Source organism: Doryrhamphus excisus, linkage group LG8 (assembly GCF_037039965.1).
Source record: "Doryrhamphus excisus strain RoL-2023G ecotype Guam linkage group LG8, RoL_Dexc_Guam_v1.1, whole genome shotgun sequence".
In the NCBI taxonomy this organism is placed as follows: domain Eukaryota; kingdom Metazoa; phylum Chordata; class Actinopteri; order Syngnathiformes; family Syngnathidae; genus Doryrhamphus; species Doryrhamphus excisus.
In genome coordinates, this window is record NC_136364.1 from 6,718,059 (window position 1) to 6,740,791 (window position 22,733).

The following is a 22,733-nucleotide window of genomic DNA, read 5'->3' on the forward strand; positions in this document are numbered from 1 at the left end:
CAGGGGTGTCCAAATGTTCTTCCAGAGAGGGGAGGGCCACATCGTGAAAAATGAAAGGATGCAACTTTGCCACTTGGATATGTTGGAAAGCAACACATGTAAATATGCTAAAAAGTTATATACTGTATTATTAACAACTGCAGGTCAAAAAGCCAGCTGTTTGGTCTTTGTGCTTTTTTTCCTCAAATTTTTACTTAAATAACCTTCATGAGTTTTTTTCTCATAATTTCATAACTTTATTCCCAGAATATTTGGAATTTGGAATATTGTAATTTTTTCCAAACCTAATATTACAAAATGACAACATCATTGTTATTATAAATTTCCCCTAAATATTATGATTTTTCATATTTTTATTACTAATATTTTATTCATATTTTTAGAAAATATTTTTTTTTCTATAATATTTCACTTGTTTCAAAATTCAAATTTTCCCTCATAAATTTGCATTATTCATGTTAAATACGTTTTCTCATTAGATTTTGTCTTTATTCTCAAATACATTTCAACATTTTCAACTTTGTTCTTGCAATTTTATGACTTTTTAAATATAATATTTTTTCTTTAATATTTCACCTGTTTGGTGCTAAAATGACATTATTTTTACTCATTTTTACTCAAATTGCTACTTTTTTCTTGCTAGTGGACAACTTCTTTATTTTTTTACTTTATTCTCATAAAGTTGCAGGTATTTTTCTTTTTTTCCCCAATTATCTCAACTTTCTTTTGTATATTCTCTTCTTGTAATTATGACTTTATTCCCATAACATTTTCACTTTAATTTTGTTTCATCGTGAATTTTTACCCAAACAAATTTTCCAAAAATTACTACTTTATTTTGTTGGTTTTTACAACAATTTTTTCTTTAGTATTACAACTTCATGCACCATTCTTTTTTCTCATATTATTAGTTATTGTAGTAATTTTTTTCTTTTTTGATTACAACTTTTTTCATTAAATATTTGGAAAAATTACTGAAGATTTTACCATTTTAGCTGCTGATTTGAATTTCTTGTTAAATTATCTTTTTAAATTGTGCTGCGGGCCAATAAAAAAATGGCAGTGTGCCCCGATTGGCCCCCGGGCCGCACTTTGGACACCCCTGTGATAGATGTAGATCCAAACTGGTGATAAAATACACAACGTGACCTCCAAAATCCCACTTGTGGATTTATGCACGTATGCATGTGGCCACCGGTGGCTCACTGATTGGACAGGAAGTGAATGCAGCGAGCCCTAAATTAGTCCTGCGATCGGAAAGAACATTCATGTGCTGCCCACACTGTGAATGCCCATCTCCATACAGCAAGTCCCCTCATCCTCGTCTTCAATTCCACAAAGGCTCGTCACCATTTGACTCTCCTTTTGCAGCTGCAGAGTCTCTCTCTCTCTTTTGATAGCAGCAACACTGACCGTGTAATACATAATGGATGTAGAGCAGGCGCAAAGAGAAACATGGTGTAATTAAAACAAATCACCAGAGTGGCTGCATTACATCAAAGAAAATGCTGTATGAAAGCTTGTGACGGCGGCAGCATCACAAACCATTACGATCATTACAGTCTCCATCCTCCATGGCGAATTATGGAACAAAGACACACACACACACAAAAAAAAACTGCACACAGGGATGAGTCACACAGGTCAGCTGACCCCTCCCATCGCAGATCGGGTATGGATGACGTCAGACATGTGACCACATCTTCACCCTTAACCGTGTCGTTATGAATTTATTTCTGGCCGCATCCGCTTGGGGGTGACAGGCTGCCAGAAGGTGAACGTCTGGCTAAAATACAAACACTGAAACCTTGTTTCCTTCTCTAAAACTCAAAGCTATACAGTCCGTACTGTACAGATATTTAGAAAATAATGTGTGCTGACTCCTTTGTAGTGGATGGTAAGACTATACTGCTACACAAGCTGTACACTGACTACTCTAAAGCATGGCTGTCCAAACATTTTCCAGCAAGGGCCCCATAGTGAAAAATGATATTTTGTACAGCAACACATGTAGATATACTATGAGAACTTATATATATTTCATGGAAGAACTGCATCTTAGCTTTGTCATACAGGTTACAGAATGTTTTTCCCCATTTTTACTGTTGCCTTTTTCTTGCATTTTCCAAATATTTAAACTTTTTTCTCTTCAGAATATTTTGATTAAATTCTTGTACTATTATGACCCTTCCCCAACCTAATTTTTCAAGAATAACGACTCTATTCAAAGTTTGTTTCATAATACATATAATAATCATATAATACAAATCATAACACGCCTTACAAAATAGACAAACTAAATTTGGTTGGAATTCGAGTTTATCATTGTAAAAATATTTTTTTGCCATTTCTGTTGTCTATTTCAACTTTGTTCTATTGTTTTTTCTTTTTACCCATCATATTTTGACTTTATTCTCATAAGATCAGGATTTCCATCCCAACATAATCAAAAATTGCAACTTGTTGTTTTGTTTCTCACAATATAATGACTTTAAAAAATGTAATTCTTTAATATTTCATCTTTATGCGACAAAAATTATTTTCCTTATAATATTACTAGTTTATTCTGGAAAAATTTTGATTTTTTTTTCTTCCCATAATATTTTGACTTTTTTTTGTAAAATTACTGCAAATTTTGCATTTTCTTAAATATACTTATTTTAATACTTATATAATGTGTGCTGTGGGACAATAACAATGTAAGGATAGGCTGCAAATGGCCCCCTCAGTGCAGTGTGGACACCCCTGCCTTAAAGTCTATCCAAGATTTCTTTCTATGCTGCTGTCCCTGGGTTTGTGAAATACAAAGTTCCCAGTCTACTAACTAAGAGAAAAGTGTGCGCCATGTTGGAGGCCATTGCTGTACGAAGTGTCTTTCTACTTCTGGGTCATTCATGAATGTTTAGCAGGTTTCATTCCGTGTTCTCAGCTTGTTTCCTGTAGGCCTCATTGAGCAGCTGTATTTCCTCACGATATCCCGAGCTTCCCTGCGTCTGTCTACGACTGTTCTGCCGATGCGCCTCCACAGTGTCAGGGATCGTGATGTTGATGGCCTCAACCTCTGGGTTGCCGGTGGTTGGGATGAGCAAAGAGTAGGATGCCGTCTCCCCCAGGTCGCAGGAGACAAAGCGGTTTTCACGGCGCGAGTAACGCAGCGAGGGCGAGCGGGCGTGGGTGGAGGATTGGCTGATGTTGGAGATGATGGAGACGCTGTCCATGGCCTCCTCGTTGTCGCAGATCTCCAGTACCTCCAGGTGGATCTTGACATTTGTGTCACCCACGCCGGCTCCGATGCCCATTCCGATGTCCAGTCCCATGTTGATGCCGCTGATGTTCACATCGCCTGCTTGGCCTTCTGATGCTTTGTCATCTGCACTGGGTTCATGGCCTACTGATTTGGAGCGGTACACCTCCACCTGTAGGCCATCAGGAGATGATGGACACATGAAAACACATTATTATCATCATTAATTTCTAATTACTCCATTGTGGAGAAATGCTGATAGAGTCCTTAATAAACAACAAACAAGTTCACACATAGCGGCAAAAAACTAAGTAAAAATCAGGAGAGGAGTGTAAGTAAAGGCTTCATTATGCCTCAGCACCACGGCTAGTTCTTCCCCCTGCTAACCCACCAGTGGAACCTGACGTGACTACAACACAAACCATACAGTAGCTCTGTTGTGCTCCCAGATGTTCCCAAATCCAAAACAACACAGAGTGGGGGTGGAGGGAGGACTGCTGGAGTGCCGCTGGGCATGCGCCCCTGCCACATGGACTGAAGGGACGTCAGAAAGTCCAAGGCCATCATCCGCACTGCAACTCCTGTTGCTTTGCCTGCGGCCAAGCTTCTATGCTCCCTTTTTCACTCCTGGCCTCCTCTTTATGGTCAAGACTTTGTTCTTTGTTTTTGGCCGCTCTGTGTGAACTGATATATTGCTCATTATAGACTTAATTATTCAGATTTGCCACCATGTCTTGGGGTAAATTTACACTAAATAATAGCTGAACAAAACAAATCAGTAGCAGCAACAACAGAATGTTATGGCCCTGGAAACTCTCTGGGTCACAATTCATCTTCCGGCTCAGGCTCCACGCCGGCCCAAGGTGCCCAAGGTCCGGTCGCCTCCTGTTCCTGCTCCCAGGTTTGGTTGCCTCCTGTTCCCACTTAAGGCAAGCCAAGGTCCGGGCGCCTCCTGTTCCCGCTCCAACGCAGGCCAACGTGCGCTCAACTCCTGTTCCAGCTCCAAGGCAAGCCCATCCCCTTCTGTTCCCAGTCTATGGCAGGTCCTGACACTTCCTGACGCCTATTGTTATGGCGTGGGTTTTGTGTTTGTCGTCCTCCTCACTTCAATTGTTTGCCATAGTCGTTTGACTCGGCCTCAACCTGCTGCCATTCCTCCAGTCACCCACGAGGAACCCTTCTCTGGTCTCCTCTCTACCCACCTTGGGTGGTAATGTTCCTGTTCTTTGTTTTACCACCATGTACAGACAACCTATAGTATATTTAGCTTCGCTAATCTCACCATCATTTCCATTCATGCATGTCACACAAGTTTAATAAAAAGATATTATGTGTGAAATTCCCTCACAAGCGAGTGTCTTTATTTATAAAACTGTAAAAAATTGAGAGCGTGAAGTGCCTGTGGGCTTTACCTTCTTGGCATTGTTGGGAGATATTTTAAGTCCATCACTGCTGACCTCGTAGGTAGACAGAGAGAGAGTCTTCCCTGTGGGGGCTTGCAGAGATACTGTTCCTTGGAAGGCACACAGCGGGATGGAGAGACCGGCGGATGACCTCTACATTGAGAGAGAAAATAAATTACTTTGATTTTACAGGTGGGTTGACTATAATATCAATTTCACTTCATCACTTTTGTTTTTGTAGTGCATCAGCCCATTTGTTCATGAGATTAATTTACATTACAAAAATCATTTCATTTAATAAGTACCCTAAATTCCTATCCGTCAGAGGAGGCTGACATCATTTCAGTGCCCCAATGAATGCAATGTATCATGGGAAAACTTTAAAAGACGTGGTTTGCCCCATTTAAAACTCAAATTGGTACATGTTTGTATATTTCTGTACCTTTTGAGTGTTAAGTTGAATTTAGTGTCCTTTGAAAAACAGACTATTACATTATTATATATATAATGACCTCCTATGGTATGGTATGAATGTGAGTGTGACGCCTATCTCCCATAGTCAGCTGGGATAGGCTCCAGCATACCCCTGCAACGCTAGTTGACAAGCGGAATAGAAAAAGTGTAAATTGTCCAATCTCATTCTAAAGTGTAAATATGACTAATTGCACTAATTTTCAACTAAACAAAACCCTGCAATTAGAAAATACATGATTATATTCTACTCTGTGAATCACCACCTGATTGTGGTGGAGGGCATTGAGTGCCTTAGTGATCCTTGGAGCAATGTTGTCCAAGGCTATAAACCCCTGGTATATGGAATTTGACCGTATATATCAAAAACAGTTTTATTACAAATTTTATGTATAGTTAAATGTGATCTTTCACAGAACGAACCATCCCCTAACATTTATAATATACAAAATAACTCAATCAATCAATAACAATCATGCCTATGAATCAGATGGGCATTAAAAGGATTAAAATGATGAAAACATTTACAACGTTTGTATTTTTTATTAAAACTGAAGCTGACTGCGAGATTTGAGGGAGAAAAAAATAACTAAAAAAATGATGTTTTTATATGTTTACCACAAAGGGTAGGAAAATTGGCCTGGGTGTCTGGTTGGCCTTGGAACGAAGTAATTTGAAATTTAAATTTTACAATTTTTCATGAAAAAAACCTTGCAAAAATAATCTCAGATAAAGTGATAAACAAAAACAAGCAACCCCAGAGGATTACAAGCTTGTCCGTGCATTGCTTCTATGTGGTGTAGTATACAGTAAGTGGTTTGGATCCAGTGAAGCACAATAATTAAGAATGAGTATGAGTTAACACCATATACCGGCTGGATTTTGCTTTAAGTATAAATGGATATGATGATGATATATAAATCATACAACAAGAGAGCAGTGCTTTTAAGCTGCTTCATTTCTCCATGACCCTAATGCTGTTTTATTCTTTGATTATAGCCCATAATGGTGATACATTTGTGGATTTATCTATGAATAATGGAGCTGCAGTTACTTTATTTGCAGAAAAAGGGGGCACAGTGGTGAGACAACGAGGAGAAGGTGTCATTAAGCCCTTTACATTATTTACATCATAGCAGCATTCTGGGCAAGGATTGCAGTACATAGAGAAAAGAGGACGTCAGTGTCTTGTTCTGTCTGACTCTATTACCTTAATAGTCAGTGTCTTTGCATTAGCGTGAATGAGTGGGGGATGAAGAGATGGAGGGAGGGAGTGAGAGACTTGAGCGCTGAGAACACGTTGTCAAGTAAATCAAATAATGTTTCAAAGCCATCAGCGTGATGAGCACACAGATGGAAGGCAGGCGTGTTGTGGGGAAATAAATCTGTTTAGACGCCGAGGGGATTCATAGGACACAAATAATGGTTATGAATCATTATATTTGAGGGTGCGGCCTTCATTGAAGGTTACACCAATAAATACACAATCGGAGGATACCTCCCGGTCCAAACTGCACAACCTTGCATTTCACTTTTACAGTACGGCTCTTGGACTTGGATTTTATTAGATAGTGTACATAATTCAGTGATGCTTCACTGTGGCTATATTCAACATAACCTGTGAGAACAGCATCTATTTACGTGAATGGATGTACTGTACTCGCAAAAGGAAAAACAACTTCAGTTTTGCTACATCTGAATGCACAATAAAGCCCCCATCGCCCCCAGGGAGCTGGCTGGCGAACATGCCTCCCGGATCAGCGCTCACAAACCCAGTCTGAAGTCAAAGAGAGGGTAAAGATGTCTTTAAGCTTTAATTCCACCTCTCTCTCCGTGGAGGCCGCAGGCCAGAGTGGCTGACAGTAAGGAGCAGAGACAATGGATAATGACATCTCGCCTGTTAATAAGCAGCAAAACACAGCAGGGCTCCCCATAAATCACAAACTTTGTAGGTGATGCATGGCTTTGTGTGTCTGCACAGCTTGCGTGTGAGGATAAATAAGCTGCTTCTACGGGGGGGAGGGAGGGATGGAGGGAGGGAGGACTGCAGACCCATTCAATCTTTTTTCTAAGGTTTCTATTCTTGAGCTTATTTGTAATTCGTCACAGTGACCGAACCATTTGTTTACTCAACTGCAGACAGTACCAGGCACCTAGTAGCGGTAAGGCATTGTTTCCTCAAAATTTTAAAACCAGTTGAGAAATTTCAAGAATGTAGTGTAGGTTCTTAATGAAGATCTAAGTGGAGCTTCAAAATGCAAATAATATGGAAGTAATACAAATATTATTCGCAGTAAGCAATATATGGCAAACAAGCATTAAAGTAAAATAGGCTGGTCATCAGGTGATTAAAAGCCCATAGCTTAAAAAAACGCCTAAAATAAAATGCTCAAAAAAGGACTCGGAAGCTAGTGGGAATGTTGCTCCAGGTGGTGAAGATGGCTTCACCAAGACATCCACTGTCTGGAACTGATTCCATTTTTGTAAACTTCCCTTTCCATCCTTGCCCAAATGGTAGATAGGATTTAGATGATGGGAAGACACAGGATGAGGGATCCAACATCTCCACATAGCCAACTGCTGTTTGACGCCCCTGCACAACCTGAAGCTCCATTGTTCCATTGTAGGAACTTTATGCTTACTATTTATTTTTACTGCAAAGCTGTGTATTGTCTGTTCTTCTATTTACTGTTTCAAAATAATACATTTAAAATGGGTATTATAATTTAATACAATAAAAATCATGGTGGCTGAAGACTTTTTCACTGTACTGTATGTATTTCTCTCATGAATCAATTATAATAAATAATAGATTTGTTGTTTTGTTTTGTGGACGAGTGGTTAGTGTGCAGGCCACACTGCTAGAAGACCCGGGTTTGATTGCACCCTCGGCCATCTCTGTGAGAAGTTTGCATGTTCTCCCCGTGCATGCGTGGGTTTTCTCCGGGTACTCCGGTTTCCTCCCACATTCCAAAAACATGCTAGGTTAATTGGCGACTCCAAATTGTCCATAGGTATGAATGTGAGTGTGAATGGTTGTTTGTTTATATGTGCGCTGTGATTGGCTGGCGAACAGTTCAGGGTGTACCCCGCCTCCTGCCCGAAGACAACACTTGTGAGGATAAGCGAATGAATGAAAGAATGAATGAATGAAAGAATGAATGAACTGCAGTGTGTGTGTCTGCGGTAGCACAGGTAGTACTAGCGTCAAGGTTCGTTACAGCCAAAAGAAGAAGTAGGACGCACCGGCAGTACATATAGCACACCAGCTTTGATTTAAACGTGACGCAAAGTGTGAGCCAAAGCCAGGCAGTAGAGTTGCATGCTCCATAGATTTTACACCCTCTGGTGATTTTCACACCGAAACATCTCAGGCTTTCAAGTGGAGCAGAAATGTAGCATGAGTGTGTGTTTGACTGAAAATATGCATCACACTAATAGTGTTGACTCGCTTAAACTCACCAACAGTAAATGCGATTTTCATATTTAATGCATTAAACATGACCTCAACTTCATTTAGGAAATAAATGAAAAAAACTGCCTTGGAGACCAGATTAGGGTCTACCCCATCTCTTGCCTGAAGTCAGGTGGGATACGCTCCAGCTCACCGTGACCCCAATGCAAGTACGGTATTGAAAATGAATGGATGAAAAAAGCTAAAAAGGAAAGCTCAGTTGTTGGTCTCCCGCAGTAGTAATAGTGTGTACAGACAAGCCACAATTATAAATAAATGCCTCTTGTGGATAAATGTAATTCATATAGACTTGAACACCACTCCCAGGAAAACACACAGTCAATAAATAGATGTAAGCTGAACTCTGTGGAGCAGCACGTAATGAATATTTAGGTGTGACTGGCAGGCTGACGTAATGTCTGTGTAGATTCTCAGTCATCCAAGTAATAGTAACCGGCAGGGGCTTCATCCAACAGGATTTTGATTTTTTTACATTTCCTTTTTTACCTTTAACACTTACTTTACTACTATACAGTGTGTGATTCTTGTGCTGGTGTATAAAATGTATGTTAATTAAAGGGAGCAGCCAACAGTGTTCCATTGATATAACTGACTTGCGTAATAACCAAGCTACAGCAAAATTATTATTGTAGCAGCTAACATGAAAAACTAGCTAATCGCTAGTCTGAGCATCATTCACAGACAGAAGAGTGGATACCTCGCTCTCTATTTAACTACCAAGACTCAACAAGATGCTGTATTGCCGTCAGCATTTTTTACCTGAGGACTGAAGCACACACATGTCTTGTGCTGGAAGACACAGCCATTCCAAGGATCAAAATCATCAAAATACGGCAAGATACTGCAACTATTACATGTTAGTCCCAATGACAGCATTGTAAGCTAGCTCATATTAACAAATTTTTTCATGTTATGCAAAGAAAATGGAATTAAATATGTGTTCATGTTTTACATAAGTGCAGTATTCTACCTTCATGTGTACAGGTTGTTATAAAACTGTCAAGTGTAAACACATGAAGGGAGATTAAAAGCCATGTATTTTATAGCCCTGTGTTGCTAAGTGGTTTTAGCAAATGGTCTTTAGGGTAGTACTATATCATCATATACGGCATGCTAATGCAGCAATTGTTATACTAGCATAAAGAGGCATCAGACTTGAGTGATTGTTAGGGGGGAAAATCATTTCATAGTAGCCATAAACTGCAAAATGACAGCTACAAATTGCTTCATTAAATGGTTCGGTGTCAGAATAACAAACGGACCGTGCGGAAAATGCTTGTACCTGTCTGGGTGTTCGCTCTGATTTACTCCTGCACCATTCCCAATCTGTCAGCTCAATTTTCCGGCATTCTTCATGCGACAGCCTCCTCTCGGATGCTTCGAACACAGACGAGGTGTCTGTAAGATGGTGGTCTTGTTCCCGGTGATTAAGTGGCGAGGAGGGGAGGTCGTGGAAACTTTCGTCATCTCCGTGGTGGTTACGGGCCAGTGGAGTACAATCAGCCAGCGTCTCTTCCCCACCAGCAACAGCCTCCAGCAAGAGGTCTGCATGGGAGGAGCTGTCCACAGGCAGCGTGGTGCTGAAACTCAAATTAGGCCCCAAACCGCTTTCAAGTGCATCCAGACGTGCGTTGGGAAAGTCGTTGAAGAGGCTGTGATAGGACGGCTTCTCGGCCAGTGTGGTGGGAGAGACGGGAACGTGGGATAACTTGAACACCCTGCAGCCTTTGTGGAGGGAAAGGTTGAACTCAAAGCTTCTTTTCAAGCCTGTAAAAGATTTGACAGTAATTACAGTTTTCACACAGCAGCCTCTCGTCTAGATTACTGTTAGTGTGCTTACTGTAAACATTTATTATACTCAGATCAATAATACAATGTCAGCTTTACAGATGCCATGTCTTTTATACAGACATGTGCGTTATGATTCAGACATTGAATGCATCACGAGATATCAGTCACATAAAGATATTTAGACTAGCTGAGGAACATCACTTTTTTACCGTTGGGGAAAAAAGCAGGCTTCTATATGAGGTGTGGTACTTATTTGTTCTGGTGACACTTTTTTGTTTTTTGTTTTTTTTTTTACCGGAAAAGGCTTCTATTTGAGGTGTGGTACTTATTTGTTCTAGTATCGCCAGTTTGTGTGGCGCTATTGGGGGGAAAAGAGAAGACATTATTTGAGGTGCTGCCTTCGGCACTTGTTTCTTTTTTACTGGTGAGGCTTGTTTGTGAGGTGTGGTGCTCATTCTCAGTTTTTTACTGGAGGTGAAAAAGACGGCTTTTATTTGAGGTGTGGTATTTATTTGCTTTGGTAATGCTATTTTTTTACTTGGCTTTTATTTGAGGTGTTATTTTTTCTAGTGGCACATGGTTCTTTTCTACTGGAGGGCAAAAAGACTTCTATTTGAGGTGTGGTGGTTATTTGTTATGTAGTGACACCTGTCCTGTTTTCTTAGTGGAAGGTGAAAAAAAGGCTTCTATTTGAGGTGTGGTGCTTATTTGTTGTAGTTACATGTGTTTCTTTATTACTGGTGAGGGAATAGTGAGTTGTAATGGTGCCTGTATTATTTAGTGGAGGTAAAAATATTTACTGTGTAGTACTATTGTATTTGTACTAGTGGTGCCTGTTTCGTTTTTACTGGTGGGAAAACAAGGCTTTTATTTGGGGTGTGGCGGATAATTGATATAATTGCAGTCATTTTGTCAGTGGAGGTGAAAAAAGAAGGGATCTATTTGGGGTACGATGCTTATTTTATTCTAGTGGCACGGGTTTATTTTTTGATCGTGGGGGGGGACAAAGGCATCTAATTGAAGTATGGCACTTATTTGTTCTAGTGGCCCAGGTTTCTTTTTTGATCGTGGGGAGGAAACACAGGCTTCTATTTGAAGTATGGCACTTATTTGTTCTCGTGTCCCCTGTATTTTTAGTGGAGATGAAAAAACAGGTGTGGTGCTTATTTGTTCCAGTGGGACTGACTTCTTCTCTACTAGTAGGAAAGGCTTCTATTCGAGGTATGGAGCTTATTCGATGTAGTGGCATCAGTTTATTGTTTTACTTGTTGGAAAAAAAGAACGCCTCTATTTGAGGGTTGGCACTCATTTCAATCATTTATTTTCATGGAACTGTTGTTACCGGTAGGAAAATAAGGCTTCTCTTTGGGGTGTGGCGCTTATTCTAGTGGCACCAGTTTAATTCTTTACTTGTTAGAAAACAAGAATGCTTTCTATTTGAGTGATGGCACTTATTTGTTCTTGATAAATTTGCTTCTGTTTTACTGGTGCAAAAAAACTATACTATTTGAGTGTTTTGTTCTAGTATTTGTTCTAGTGGCACCCATTATATAAGTGGAGGTTTAAAAGAAGGCTTCTATTTGGGGTGTGGCGCTAGTGTCACCTCTTTTAATGGTGTGGGGGGATATTCATTGGAGGTGTCGCATTTATTTCTTCTTGTGGCACCTGTTTCTTTTTTATTGGTGGAGGGAAAATAAGAAGGATTCTGTGGTGCAAGGCATCTATAGTGGACAACATACCCACTGATTATGCAAGGCACTGACTACCTACCGGAGGCATCTTGCTTTGGGTCACGGTTGCAGTTAATGAAGCAGCCACACGGCATGTGGATCCAGCGCTTAGACAGCGCAAAGAGCGGCGTGACCGCAGGGGCCAGCAACGTGAGGAAGAAACTGAGTGTCTCCAGGGAGGAGCTGCGTGCATTGGCTGCGTGGCGCACCAGCACCAAGGTCTGTGAATGAAAAGGAAGAGGAAATGAATTCACTGTGGAGAAGCTGCTGATTTTAGATGCATCAGGGTGAAAACGTAAAGGAACACTGAGGAAACCAAGCTGGTTCTTTATGAGCACGGACGTTTCTATATTTAGGTTTTGCATGTCAAATCATTGTTTGTCCTGAGATCTGTTTAGTTACAAAGAAATATGAGTTTGGCATTTTGTCTACACAAAAATGACATGTTCATTTGTTTTCTATTGGACCATTACTGTAGACTGTTGGGTTCCAGGGTGAAAACTGTTCCATTACATCTAAACGACAGAGTCAGAAATCCACTCTGAGCTGTTATGATTGCCAAATGTGAAATCAAAATCTGCAGACAAATGTATTTACATACTCATTTCCAATAATCATTTCTCAGTGTTGAAAGTCATGTGATTTCTGCTTGCCCAGGGTTGTCTGTGGGCTGGCTGGCATTTATGATCCAATATTCTTTATTTACTCTGCAGAAAAGGCAATCTTCTATCAGCAGGTCTCCTTACTTGTGCTCATGTGGAAAAGTATTTCAGAAAAAAGGTTTTTCTCAGCCAATACAAAAAGAAAAAATCTATTCTTTTTTTGTCCACTGCAGATCTAAGTGTTTATTTTATTTACATATATTTGCACACACCAAAACATAACAGAAGTTAGCTCCACTGGCTTGAACTATATGTTTCTCTAGCTGCTGCACCCCTCTGAAGTCTTGTGGCCTCACTTTGAAAACCACTGAACTACACTATTGGTACACATGGGGCATTTGTTTTTACATTACGTTATTGAAGAGGCTGTGATGTGTTGTTTTTGGGGCCAAGTCAGGTTATATATGTACTTGATTTAGACTATTAAGGGCTGCAGTACCTTTACATAAAGGTTGCCCGCTGGTGTGGCTGTGCAACAGTACGTTGATAGAACATACATCTTAAGAGCTGGACGAAGAGTTGACAGTTCAGACTTTTAGCTTGTTGACTAGCTCAACTCTCATTTAGTGGGATCTAAGCCACAGGGGGTATAGGCTGGGATTGCATTACATTGGTGCCATGACCTGGATGAGTGGGAGGCTTACGTGGATGAGTGTAACAGGTACTAGGTAGCAGTACGTCAGTAAACCTTGGGCTTTTAACTTGTGGCTTGGGGATGGGTGGACGGGCGGGTGCAGGCCCGGATTGTATGGGCCACTGCTGTTACAGTTAATTTGGAAAATTGAGAGCCCACATGATGAAAACAGCTGAAAATAACATTCATTCATTCATTTTCTACCGTTTATCCTCACGAGGGTCGCGGGGGTGCTTGAGCCTATCCCAGCTGTCTTCGGGCGAGAGGCGGGGTACACCCTGGACTGGTCGCCAGCCAATCACAGGGCACATATAGACAAACAACCATTCACACTCACATTCATACTCACCAATTCACCAATTAGTCACCAATTAACCTAGCATGGTTTTGGAATGTGGGAGGAAACCGGAGTACCCGGAGAAAACCCACGTATGCACGGGGAGAACATGCAAACCCGAGTTCAATTCCGAGGGTGAAATTGAACTCGGGTCTCCTAGCTGTGAGGTCTGCGTGCTAACCACTGGACCGCTATGCAGCCCCATATTCATTCATTCATTCATTTTCTACCGCTTATCCTCACGAGGGTTGTGGGGGGCCTATCCCAGCTGCCTTCAGGCAAGAGGCCTGGTCTGGACTGGTGGCCAGCCAATCACAGGGCACATATAGACAAACAACCATTCACACTCACATTCATACCTATGGACAATTTGGAGTCGCCAATTAACCTAGCATGTTTTTGGAATGTGGGAGGAAAACCCACACATGCACGCACGGGGAGAACATGCAAACTCCACACAAAGATGGCTGAGGGTGGAACTGAACTCGGGTGTCCTAGCTGTGAGGTCTGCGTGCTAACCACTTAACCACCATGCAGCCCCATATTCCTTCATTGATTCATTTTCTACCGCTTATCCTCATGAGGGTCACAGGGGGTGCTGGAGCCTATCTCAGCTGTTTTCGGGCAAGAGGCCCGGTCTGGACTGGTGGCCAGCCAATCACAGGGCACATATAGACAAACAACCATTCACACTCACATTCATACCTATGGACAATTTGGAGTCACCAATTAACCTAGCATGTTTTTGTGGGAGGAAAACCCACAGGGAGAACATGCAAACTCCACACAGAGATGGCCGGGGATGGAATTGAACTCAGGTCCCCATAGCTGTGAGGCCTGCGTTCAAACCACTTTCCACCGTGCAGTCAAAATATGAGAATATAACATATACGTATGTGTTACCCTTAATGCACATTCTATGATGACATGAACACTTGTTTGCTATTTTGGATTTGCATTAAATGTATGAATGGCGACGATGGTGCATTTTGTGGGTGTTTGTCACGCTGCTTACCATCATTGGCATCCACAAAGTAACCCTGACAACCGCCAGGATCATGGAGAAGCGTTTTTGGGCAAACACCACAGGGGTGTCCCCCACGGCCGCCGACATCTGGCCACATACGGACCCTGGGCATCTGGCAACTCCCTCCTTCCCTTCCCTGAGTTCGCAGGTCGCCCCGCACGAACTCGGGCTCAGCTCGTTGTAGGCGCCAAAACTTTTGTCCAGGCTGTCCCGGGAGAGCGAGCGGATGTCCCCCAGGTAGCCAGCACACTGCACGCTCCTCTGGGGCTCCCTGGAGCACAGGAGCTGGTAGGTGAGGGGCAGGAAGAAGAACAGCAAACCGCAAAAACACAAAGAATACAAGAGGAAGAGCAGCAGGATGTAAAAGCTGTCACTTTCCGGGAAGCAGCCCAGAGGAGCCTGCGCGAAGCTGCCCCAACCGCACAGAGGCAACACGCTGACGGCCAGGCTGACCGCCCACACGCCGGCGATGGCCCACATCACCCCGAGGGGGCGGCGGACCGAACGCAGCACCCCGAACTTCTTGGTCACGTAAAAAGTATAACCAGCTATAAGGCAGGCCTTCATGTTGCTGGAGACCCCTTGGAAGACGTAAAGGAGCCCGGCTAGAGTGCAGAGGCTGGCGGAGCCACCGTCCCGCTCCCACTGCAGGAGGATGAAGAGGGAGAGCGGCACCACGCTGAGCAGGTCGTCCACTGACATGGACGCCACGATGAGACTCAGAGACGTCTTCCTTCTCATCTGCAGGAGGGACAGGAGCGAGTAAACCCCTCCGATGAAGGTGGCGGCGGCGATGGTTACGCACAGAGCGAAGAGCAGCAGCCGGATGCGCCCCTCCGCCTCCGATGGGTCCGCTTCGCTGATAGTGCCCGCCGAGAGGTGGCTGTGGTTGGGGTGCGGCGTTGACATCTTTTCCGGAGGTGAAGTTGTCTCCTTTAGCTGCTACTTTTGAACAGCTCAAACGAGACTCCTTTGGTTGAAGTTGACAAGAAATCCAATCAAACCACAAACAAAAAAGCAAACGCGAAAAGCGCACGATATCATCTCTTTGGGTTCTGTTTTTTTAAGGGGGTGGATGTGGAAACGGAGTCGACCGGGCTGAGTTGGCCGCTCCAAGTTCGCAACCGGTGGGGGTCGTCCAGCTGACGATGTGCACGCTGTCGTCACCCACCCACTTGTCCTCTCCGTCGTGATGGGGTTGGGCCGAAGCAAACACATGAAAAGTACTACTACTGCTTATTGTGCAGTAACAACAACGACACCTCTGAGGAAATAAAGGAAATGACGTATTCAATGAAGTGTAGTTTATTTAATTATGACATTGAAAGTAATAAATGGAACATCATAAACTCAATTGTAAGTGCATGGCGCCTTTTGTGATAGATATTAGAAAAGTGGCATCAAAGAGCCCCAATGCAATGGCATCCATTATGTTTAATATTGTCCTTATTATTTAGATATATTAGAGTAAAGCTATGCAATACTGTAGCTGAGCTCATTCATTGTGTGTGTGTGTGTTTTGCCTTTCTAGTAGTGCCAGACCCTGATGTGTCCTTGTTTTGTCGTTTCATGAGCTTTTCAAGGATGTTCAGGCAAAAAGACCACCCTGCTTACTGTGAAGGTTAGATTACATGTTAGTGGTAGTTGTTTTATATCCGCACACCGATTGGCCATGCCTGTTTTATCTGCATCCTGTATCAGAGGTGTGGACTGGAGTCACCAACTTGAACTGGATCCAGATTCAAGTCACAATTTTGATGACTTTGGACTTGACAACTGGGATAGGCTCCGGCATACCCCCACCACTGTAATGAGGATAAGCGTCATAGAAAATGATTGGATGGATTGACTTGACAATATCATCAAAGACGTGCAACTTTGACTTTGACATGAAGGATTCTGGACTTGACTTTGACTTTAGTCTGATGACTTGGGATTATACTTGAGATTTTCAGTGAGTGTGTTGAATTTATGACCTGTAAGGACCTCTAAATTTAAAGCCTTTGACTTTAGACTTGGATTGACATCTCTTATCTCGACTTGGACTTGCATGTCTTTACTTGAGACTTGACTTGAGACTTACTTGAGACTTGCAAAACTGGGATAGGCTCTGGCATACCCCCAACACCTACCTTAATGAGGAAAAGTGTCATAGAAAATGATTGGATGGATTGACTTGACAATATCATCAAAGACGTGCAACTGGACTTTGATTTTAACATGAAGGATTCTGGACTTGACTTTGACTTTAGTGTGATGACTTGGGATTATACTTGAGATTTTCAGTGAGTGTGCTGAGTTTATGACCTGTAAGGACTTCTAAATTTAAAGCCTATGACTTTAGACTTGGATTGACATCTCTTATCTCGACTTGGACTTGCACATCTTTACTTGAGAGTTGACTCGAGACTTACTTGAGACTTGCAAAACTGAGATAGGCTCTGGCATAACCCCAACACCTACCTTAATGAGGATAAGTGTCATAGAAAATGATTGGATAGACTGACTTGACAATATCATCAAAGACGTGCAACTGGACTTTGATTTTAACATGAAGGATTCTGGACTTGACTTTGACTTTAGTCTGATGACTTGGGATTGAGATTTTCAGTGAGTGTGCTGAGTTTATGACCTGTAAGGACTTCTAAATTTAAAGCCTATGACTTTAGACTTGGATTGACATCTCTTATCTCGACTTGGACTTGCACATCTTGCATACCCCCAACACCTACCTTAATGGGGATAAGCGTCATAGAAAATGATTGGATAGATTGACTTGACAATATCATCACAGACGTGCAACTGGACTTTGATTTTAACATGAAGGATTCTGGACTTGACTTTGACTTTAGTGTGATGACTTGGGATTATACTTGAGATTTTCGGTAAGTGTGTTGAGTTTATGACCTGTAAGGACTCCTAAATTTAAAGCCTATGACTTTAGACTTGGATTGAAGTGACCAGCCAGAGCTTTACTTCTTGTCACTCACATTCCCCAGTGAGCAGTTGACACACAGACCTGCAGGAAAAAGTAAGGCACCCTTAAATGTTGTGCAGGATTAATTGTGTATACACAATTTTTATTTTTATTTTTATTTTTATTTTTATTTTTATTTTTATTTTTATTTTTATTTTTATTTTTATTTTTATTTTTATTTTTATTTTTATTTTTATTTTTATTTTTATTTTTATTTTTATTTTTATTTTTATTTTTATAATATTAATCAATGTTATTTACATAATTGATTTTATGTTAATATTTTCCCCCCAAATTTGTCAGCTTTACATTCAGCCTGCACATATAAGGAAGGTATAATATTGTGATCTGACTGAAAGCCATGTATTTGGTCAACAGTATACCCAAAGAATGTGATGTCCAGAATAATTAGTAGTGTGGCGACTCTGCCGGTGCAGCTGGGACCGTAAACATGACTGTAAATGTCTTTGACTTCTGGTCGACTAATTCAATTTGGGCTAAGTGACTTAGAGCACGCCTAATGACTCCACTCTCTGTGGATCCATGGGGACACAGCGGGGAACATTAGAGGCCACAACGCAACTCTCATGGGTGTGCACACGAATGCACATAAACAGAAACGCACACGCAGCATCACACGGCAAGGTGACCTACAGTATCCATCTATTTCCTTTACCGCCTGTCCTCACTAGGTGACCCATGTGTGTTTGAGTATGTCTGTGCAACGTGAGGAGAAACAGGGAGACAGCAAATCATGTGAATTGTATTAGAATGGGACTGGATATTAATTGAAAAGAAACAGAGCTGTTCTATCAGTTAATAATTCTTATTGCAGGAAAGACCCAAAATATAGTAAATATATTAATCCATTTCCAAATTCCTTTTTGTAAACCTTTAACACGGAAACTAGCCGACATCATGACTTGCAGTTCTATTGCTGACAGGAAGCTGACAGGAAGCAAAACGTAAAGCTAGGAGAATACACATCTGCAAGTTCATATATTATGTGCGGAGTTCCCCAGGGGGTATATGCTAGGACTACGTTAAAAAGCCATAGCATTTCAGTATGTGGAATCAAACTATGGAATGGATTGAGTAAGACCCTCAAACAATGCACAACGATGAGCCAATTCAAGAAACAATACAAGCAGTTGATGTTTGCTAAATACAAGGATGAAGAGTCTTGAACCAGTCATGATGTGCTACACATATCAGTATATTGACACTTGCTATGGTACCCATTATGTCATTGTAGGGTCACATCACCTCATACTTTGGTACGAGGTACATTATTAAAAAAAAACAAAAAAAAAACTTAAACTGTATTATGGAAAGCAGGAAGTGAACAAATGTATATTGTAATTGTAATATTGACACTTACTATGGTACCCATTATGTCATTGGGTGGTCATATCACCTCCTACTTCGGTAAAAACTATATTAGGAAAGCAGGAAGTGAACAAATGTAACAGTTACTGATTGTAAAAGTACCAGATGGAGGGGTAGGATTTAATAAGCTTTGCTTCTTCCTACTCCTTTTGGACATGTGGAACTGTGAACTGATTATGGGATGCATGCACTCAATTGTAATCTGATGCATGTTCAAATGAAATAAAACCATTACCATTACCATAGTTCATGTTCCTGTTGCAGCCGGACTACCCAGCATGACTTGTGGGCATTTGGAAGGAACAGTTTTAAGTTGGCCTCCTTGCTTGGGCTGCTGCCCCCGTGACCCAACCTTGTTTAAGTGGTAGAAGATAGATGGATGAACCTGCCCAACTTGGAGGCACGTCTTTTTCAGCAGGTCTTTGTGTCACGTCTGCACCTGGGTGCGAGTGACAGGAAGAAAAGCTCTGACTTTCTTGGGCAAAAGTTATTTGGCGCCCCCTGTTGGCTTGCATCTTTAAGTCTATAAACCCCAAATATAGATTCAAATCAGATTGTGCTTCAGGGAACACTTCCGGCACACTGCTGTGGGTTTGTTTCAAGTAGCTTTCTTAGTGCAGCATAAATATGATAGAAGATATACAGTATGTAACAAGAATAGGAAGCCATGGCTATAAAGTGATGAAGTGAGTGTGAATAGTTGTTTGTCTATATTTGTTCACTTCCTGCTTTCCAAATATAGTTTAAGTTTTTTTATTTTTATTTTATTTTGCCACGTAATGAAGTACGAGGTGATATGACCATACAATGACATAGTAAGTGTCAATATAGTGATACAGTGAAGAAAATAAGTATTTGAACACCCTGCTATTTTGCTATTTCTCCCACTTAGAAATCATGGAGGGGTCTGAAATTTTCATCGTAGGTGCATGTCCACTGTGAGAGAGATAAACTAAAAAGAAAAATCCAGAAATCACAATGCATGATTTTTTAACAATTTATTTGTGTGATACAGCTGCAAATAAGTATTTGAACACCTGAGAAAATGAATGTTAATATTTGGTACAGTAGCCTTTGTTTGCTATTACAGAGGTCAAACGTTTCCTGTAGTTTTTCACCAGGTTTGCACACACTGCAGGAGGGATCTTGGCCCACTCCTCCACACAGATCTTCTCTAGATCAGTCAGGTTTCTGGGCTGTCGCTGAGAAACACGGAGTTTGAGCTCCCTCCAAAGATTTTCGATTGGGTTCAGGTCTGGAGACTGGCTGGGCCATGCTAGAACCTTGATATGCTTCTTACGGAGCCACTCCTTGGTTTTCTTGGCTGTGTGCTTCGGGTCGTTGTCGTGTTGGAAGACCCAGCCACGACCCATCTTCAATGCTCTGACAGAGGGAAGGAGGTTGTTCCCCAAAATCTCACAATACACGGCCCCAGTCATCCTCTCTTTAATGCAGTGCACTCGTCCTGTCCCATGTGCAGAAAAACACCCCCAAAGCATGATGCTACCACCCCCATGCTTCACAGTAGGGATGGTGTTCTTCGGATTGTACTCTTCATTCTTCTTCCTCCAAACACGCTTATTGGAATTATGACCAAAAAGTTCTATTTTGGTCTCATCTGACCATAAAACTTTCTCCCATGACTCCTCTGTATCATCCAAATGGTCATATGCAAACTTAAGACGGGCCTTGACATGTGCTGGTTTAAGCAGGGGAACCTTTCGTACCATGCATGATTTCACATCATGACGTCTTAGTGTATTACCTACAGTAACCTTGGAAACGGTGGTCCCAGCTCTTTTCAGGTCATTGACCAAGTCCTGTCGTGTAGTTCTGGGCTGATTCCTCACCTTTCTTAGAATCATTGAGACCCCACGAGGTGATATCTTGCATGGGGCTCCACTCCGATTGAGATTGACCGTCATGTTTAGCTTCTTCCATTTTCTAATGATAGCTCCAACAGTGGACCTTTTTTCACCAAGCTGCTTGGTAATTGCTCCGTAGCCCTTTCCAGCCTTGTGGAGGTGTACAATTTTGTCTCTGGTGTCTTTGGACAGCTCTTTGGTCTTCGCCATGTTACAAGTTAAAGTCTTACTGATTGTATGGGGTGGACAGGTGTCTTTATGCAGCTAACGACCTCAAACAGGTGCATCTGATTCAGGATGATACATGGAGTGCAGGTGGACTTCTAATGGGCAGACTAACAGGTCTTTCAGGGTCAGAATTCTAGATGATACACAGGTGTTCAAATACTTATTTGCAGCTGTATCACACAAATAAATTGTTAAAAAATCATGCATTGTGATTTCTGGATTTTTCTTTTTAGTTTATCTCTCTCACAGTGGACATGCACCTACGATGAAAATTTCAGACCCCTCCATGATTTCTAAGTGGGAGAAATAGCAAAATAGCAGGGTGTTCAAATACTTATTTTCTTCACTGTATGTATAGCACATCATGACTGGTTCAAGACTCTTCATCCTTGTATTTAGCAAACATCAACTGCTTGTATTGTTTCTTGAATTGGCTCATCGTTGTGCATTGTTTGATGGTCTTACTCAATCCATTCCATAGTTTGATTCCACATACTGAAATGCTATGGCTTTTTAACGTAGTCCTAGCATAGAAGTGTTTCAAATGTAGTTCTTCCCTGAGATCATATTTCTCCTCTCTTGTAGAGAAGTATTGGATGACATTTTTAGGTCATTGGTTATTTTTATCCTTATGCATTATTTTAGCTGTTTGAAGATGAACTACGTATATCAGCAAGTTGAAGTATTTGTGATTTTAGAAATAAGGAGTTAGTATGTTCTCTGTAGGCGGCATTATGAATTATCCTTACTGACCTTTTTTGCAGTACATTTAGCCAGTAAAGATTGCTTTTATAGTGATTACCCCATATTTCCACACAATAAGTAAGATATGGTAGAACCAGAGAGCAATAAAGAGTGTGGAGTGATTTCTGATTGAGAACAAATTTTGCTTTGTTCAATACTGAAATATTTCTGGCCACCTTACGTTGTATATTTGTAATATGAGGTTTCCGGCGCATATTTTCATCTATTGTGATCCCCAGAAATGTATTTTCGTTCACCCTTGCAATGTCTACACCGTCTATTTGTATTTGCTGGTGCGTGTCCCAGGTCATGATTGTGCAAGTTGTGATGAAAGGTAGATAAAGAAATGACAGTGTTGATCCTTCCATTTGTGACAAAGGATTGAGAAAAGTCCCGATTACTGTGTGATTCTACGGGTAATGTGGGGCGACGTAAGAAAAAGAAAGAAATGAAAGTTTTGTAGATTGCTTGACGGGGAAAAAGAAAAGAGGCCACTTGTGTCATCAAACGCTGCTTGCTGGAGAGAAAACTCTGGAGCCTGGAATCAAAGTAATCTAGTTTCTATTACAAAGATGGGGAACAGTCCAGAGCCTGGGTGTGGTCCGAGGTGACGGGGATCAGGTCTTGTCATGGAAGTCACAATGTCACAGTCACAGTCTGTCCTGCTTACAAACTTGGGTACATTTTGGAGGTTTATTGAGGGGATAAGGGACCTTGGCTGGATGTGATGGCAGCAGATCCAGCGCTGTGAAGAAG

At 41.5% G+C, this 22,733-nt stretch overlaps 1 protein-coding gene across 1 annotated transcript; it reads right to left on the minus strand.

Moving 5' to 3' along the window:
- Window positions 1-2,580: 2,580 nt before the first annotated feature.
- On the minus strand, window positions 2,581-15,992 carry LOC131135065 (putative G-protein coupled receptor 149). The gene is made up of 5 exons (XM_058080880.2): window positions 14,763-15,992; window positions 12,155-12,335; window positions 9,876-10,360; window positions 4,657-4,800; window positions 2,581-3,416 (listed from the first exon to the last, which is right to left on the minus strand). Exons 1-5 carry the CDS (start codon window positions 15,681-15,683, stop codon window positions 2,913-2,915), a joined length of 2,235 nt encoding a protein of 744 aa, XP_057936863.2. The 5' UTR covers window positions 15,684-15,992; the 3' UTR covers window positions 2,581-2,912.
- Window positions 15,993-22,733: the final 6,741 nt, after the last annotated feature.

Coding starts and splice junctions, on each gene's coding strand:
- LOC131135065 (XM_058080880.2), bottom strand. CDS start 15,683: ATGTCAACGCCGCACCCCAACCACAGCCACCTCTCGGCGGGCACTATC. Junction 10,361..12,154: donor CCCAAAGCAAGATGCCTCCG/GTAGGTAGTCAG, acceptor AATCTTTTACAG/GCTTGAAAAGAAGCTTTGAG. Junction 4,801..9,875: donor CAGAGCGAACACCCAGACAG/GTACAAGCATTT, acceptor CTCTCAATGTAG/AGGTCATCCGCCGGTCTCTC.